The sequence below is a fragment of the Charadrius vociferus genome, unplaced genomic scaffold, assembly GCF_000708025.1.
Source record: "Charadrius vociferus isolate BGI_N301 unplaced genomic scaffold, ASM70802v2 scaffold1040, whole genome shotgun sequence".
In the NCBI taxonomy this organism is placed as follows: domain Eukaryota; kingdom Metazoa; phylum Chordata; class Aves; order Charadriiformes; family Charadriidae; genus Charadrius; species Charadrius vociferus.
The window spans coordinates 58,848-63,249 of NW_009646616.1; the positions used below are offsets into that span (position 1 = coordinate 58,848).

Consider the following 4,402-nt stretch of genomic DNA (forward strand, 5'->3'; position numbering starts at 1 on the left):
CAGAGAGGTGGGGGAGTCTCCCCCTCTGGAGCCATCCCAAACCCGCCTGGACGCCGTCCTGTGCCACTGCTGGAGGTGCCCCTGCTCTGGCGGGGGGTGGGATGGGGGAGCTCCAGAGGGCCCTTCCAGCCCTCACCAGTCTGGGATGCTGTGATCCCTGGACCACCAGCATCCCCGGACATGCCTGAGGCAGGCTTGCTGAAGCAGGCAGCACTCGGCTCTGTGACCCTTGGACACTGCTTTGAAGTAGCTTCTGCACCGTGGGAGCTTCATCTCACCCAGCTGGGGGGTCCCTGGTGTGGAAAACCTACTGGCAGGCTGCGAGAAGGAGTCTGGTCAGGGCATGGGTGGAGGCTCGGCAGGTCCTGCGGGCATCTGGTGCTGGAGGCAATGGTTAGCGGGGCAGCAGGAGGCATGGGGGGCAGCTGACCACCCCATCTCTCTCTCACCAGATCTCAGATGCCGTCTATAGGATGGTCTATGAGCAGACCAAGGCCCAGTACGATGCAGCAATGGCCAAGTGCGAACAGGAGCGACCCCAGATGGAGAGCACCATCCGCACAGACATGGACCAGATCATCACTTCGAAGGAGCACTTGGCCAGCAAGATCCGAGGTACAGCCCTGCAGGGAGACACGGGGACATGGATGTGTGTGGCTGTGTCCGTGACCAGCTCCTGGCGTGGTGCCACCTCTGTTTCACCAAGGCATGGCTGTTCCTGGGGTGCAGCATGGCTTCTGCCAGCATGGCCTGCAACCCTTGGGGACGTGCCAGCAACCAGAGTGGCCACGATGCGTGTTCTCATTGGCGTTGTCCCAAGAGGTGGGGGACAAGGTGGGCAGTGACACCCCCCCAAGCAAGGCAATGGGGCAGGAACAGGTTCAATACAGACGGAACCCCTGCAAGAACCCCTTGCGTTGTCCTGTAAGTCTGGGAGACCTTTTCTGGAGGGACTTGGGGAGAGGGGCAGCTCCCCCTCCCTAGGGTGGGTTAAGGACCTGATTTGCAGAGCTGGAAGGGCAAAGGAGGAGCCTCACCATGCTTACCCTTGTTCTCTGCCCAGCGTTCGTCCTCCCCAAAGCGGAGATCTGTGTCCGTAACCATGTCCAGCCTTACATCTCCTCCATCCTGGAAGCCCTGATGACCCCCACAAGCCAGGGCTTTGCCGAGGTGCGGGAGGTGTTCTTCAAGGAGGTGACTGACATGAACATGAACGTCGTCAATGAAGGTGGCATGGAGAAGCTGGCAGAGGTGAGACCTGGCGATGGTCCTTGCTGGCCAGTGGGGCTTGGGGGTGGCAGGGCCAGTCCTGCTGCCAACCTCAGTGTGGACAGCGCTGGGGGACCCCGGGCTGAGAAAATACATGGGGATGAAGCCTGTGTGGGGTGGCATGTCCCAGCGCACGGAGAGGCTGTCCTGCCCTACTGAGTTTGGCTTTATCCCCAGTACATGGAGAAGCTTTCCCACCTGGCCTTCCACCCCGTCAAGATGCAGTCGTGCTATGAGAAGATGGACCAGCTGAAATTGGAGGGCCTTCAGCAGCGGTTCGACGTCTCCAGCACGTCCGTCTTCAAGCAGAGGGCTCAGATCCACATGAGACAGGTGGGACGGGGACAGGGGTCCTCCCGTGTGCCCCCGGGCTGAGCGCGGAGGGCAGAACAGGGAGCCCAGGCTGGTCCAACCCCGGCAGGGGTTTGGCTGGGTTGTCCGTCCTGTCTCAGGGACCTCCATGGCACTGGCACCCAGCTAAGGGTGTGTGGTGGATCTGGGCGTTCCCTTTGGGCTGAAGCCCACGCAGGGAGGGAGCCCACGGGTGGGCAGCAGCACTGGGCACCCTTCCCACGTGGACTCAGCACCCAGGCTTGGGCGTCACGGCACAGCTGCCCCTTTCCCACTGAGCCCACTGCCACCAGCAAGGCCGGTAGCCCAGTTTGGGAGTCTAATCCAGCCAAACCTGGAGCGGGGTGTCGAAGGAGTGGGGGTTGCAAATCAGCTTTGGGCCCCCTCCTCCCCCAGCACCCTCGGTCCTCAGGGTGGAGCCCGTAGATGCCGCACTGGGATGCCGAGGACCTTACCAGTGTGAAGGCTCATCGTGGTGATGTCCCCTGCCCACCCCCGTGGTGGGTTCCCTTCGGGTCCCCCCTGACCTTCTGCCTCTGCTCCCAGCAAATGGACGACGCCGTGTACACGTTCGAGACGCTGCTCCATCAGGAGGTGGGGAAGCTGCAGGGCAAAGACGACTTGTGCAAATCCATCCAGCGCATCCTCGAGAGGGTGCTCAAGGTGAGGGGCGGCAGGTCGGGGGCTTCGGTGGCTTTCGGTGGCCTTCCGTGGCCTTACTCCACGGGCCAGGACCCCGGGGAAGAGGATAGGAGTGACCTTTCCGATTTTAATAATAGTCTTCTGGGGAAATTTGTCTTTATACTGAGATTTTCATGCATTTGGCTGGCATGTGGGGCAGGCAAGCGGGAAACTTGGAGGAGCCAGGTCACCTCTGACCACGTGCATCACTGTAAAAAGCCTCATGCGGTTCAGACTGATCCCAAAACCCTTCTGCAGACAGTGGTGGAGGAGCTGGCTCCTACCCGGGCTCAGACACCCCGGGAACTGGCTGGAGAGAAGGAGTCGAGGGGCAGAGGAACCTGCTCGTGCCCCATGCGAATGGGGTGGGGTGGGGGGAAATGGGGGTTGTGCCCACGGGCGTTCTTTGACCCGGGGCTGCCCTCCCGCTCGCCCTGCAGAAATACGACTACGACAGCAGCACCGTGCGGAAGAAGTTCTTCAGGGAGGCTCTGCTGCAGATCACCATCCCCTTCCTCCTGAAAAAGCTGGCGCCGACCTGCAAAGGGGTAAGAGGGTAAAGTTTGGGGTGGGGGGGGGGGGGGGGGGGTCGGGGGGGAAGGACCACCCCCTGCAGAGGGGCTGGAGCATCCCTCCCTCCTGCCCCCCCCTCCTGGGGCTGAGCTGCCTCTCCCCCCGCGGCAGGAATTAGCCAAGTTTCAGGAGTTGATCTTCGAGGACTTTGCCCGCTTCATCCTGGTGGAGAACACTTACGAGGAGGTCGTGCTCCAGTCGGTGATGAAAGACATCATGCAAGGTAGGGTCCCGCGGTGCCGGGGAGCCTGGAGCCGCTCGGCGCTGTGTCTCTGGGTCACCAGCACCCTGGGGTGGGTGGTGGGTGGTGGGTGGAATGAGTGTAAGGCCAGTGGCACCTGGAGGGTCCGTGATGGGTGCTGGGGACAGTAGGAGGAGAGGGTGATCCCAGTCGGGGTGCTGGGGGGCTGTACAAGGAGGGGTGACCCCACGTAGAGTCTTGGGTGCTGTTATGAGGAGGAGATGACCTCCGTGCAGGGTAGTGGGGGCTGTACGGGGAGGGGGTGACACCATGCAGGGTGGTGGGGATCACAGGATGAGGGGATGACCCCGTGTGGGCTGCTGAGGGCTGTACAAGGAGGGGTGACCCCAAGCAGGGTGCTTGCGGCTGTACAAGGAGGGGGTGGCACCATGCAGGGTGGTGGGGACCATAGGAGGAGGGGGATGACCCCATGTAGAGTCCTGGGGGCTGTATGAGGAGGGGTGACCCTGAGCAGGGTGCTGGGGGCTGTACGAGGAGGGGGTGACACCGTGAAGGGTGATGAGACCCATAGGATGAGGGGGATGATCCCACGTAGAGTCCTGGGGGCAGTAGGAGGAGGGGTGACACTGCGCGGGGTGCTGGGGACCATAGGAAGAGGGGGTGACACCATGTGTGATGCTGGGGGCTGTACAAGGAGAGGGTGACACCGTGCTGGGGGCTGGGGGCTGTACGAGGAGGGGGTGACGCCATGCAGGGTGGTGGGGACCATAGGAGGAGGGGGGTGACCCCATGTAGAGTCCTGGGGGCTGTACGAGGAGGGGGTGACACCATGCAGGGCGTGTGGGACCACAGGAGGTGGGGGGTGACCCCATGTAGAGGCCTGGGGGCTGTTCGAGGAGGGGTGACCCTGAGCAGGGTGCTGGGGGCCGTACGAGGAGGGGGTGACGCCATGCGGGGTGCGGGGGGCCGTACCAAAAGCATCCTGCCCGCCGGCAGGGCTGAGCAGTGGGTGGGATGCTGAACCCTCTGCCTGGCTCCAGACCCCTCTCCCTGCACCCTACACCCAAGGGGAGGACTGGGAGAGATGCCCGAGCCTGCTGGGTGCTGCCCCGTGTCCCCAGCCCCTCTGACATCTCTCTCGGTGTCCCCAGCTGTGAAGGAGGCAGCCGTGCAGCGCAAGCACAACCTGTACCGCGACAGCATGGTCATGCACAACAGCGATCCCAACCTGCACCTGCTGGGCGAGGGCATCCCCATCGACTGGGGCGAGGAGTACAGCGGGCAGCCCGAGGCCGACTCGGCTGGCCGCAAGCCCCACAGGGGCAA

General features: G+C 63.0%; 1 protein-coding gene across 1 annotated transcript in view; it reads left to right on the top strand.

Moving 5' to 3' along the window:
- Positions 1-4,402, top strand: part of FAM129B (family with sequence similarity 129, member B) — a gene marked incomplete at its 5' end in the record, with an annotated part of 13,566 nt that overhangs the window by 8,595 nt on the left and 569 nt on the right. The window contains 7 exons of the mRNA XM_009887973.1: positions 453-615; positions 1,064-1,251; positions 1,447-1,602; positions 2,167-2,283; positions 2,742-2,849; positions 2,986-3,097; positions 4,228-4,387. Of these exons, the coding sequence (XP_009886275.1) occupies positions 453-615; positions 1,064-1,251; positions 1,447-1,602; positions 2,167-2,283; positions 2,742-2,849; positions 2,986-3,097; positions 4,228-4,387 (1,004 nt within the window). The remainder of the gene's footprint in view (positions 1-452; positions 616-1,063; positions 1,252-1,446; positions 1,603-2,166; positions 2,284-2,741; positions 2,850-2,985; positions 3,098-4,227; positions 4,388-4,402) is intronic.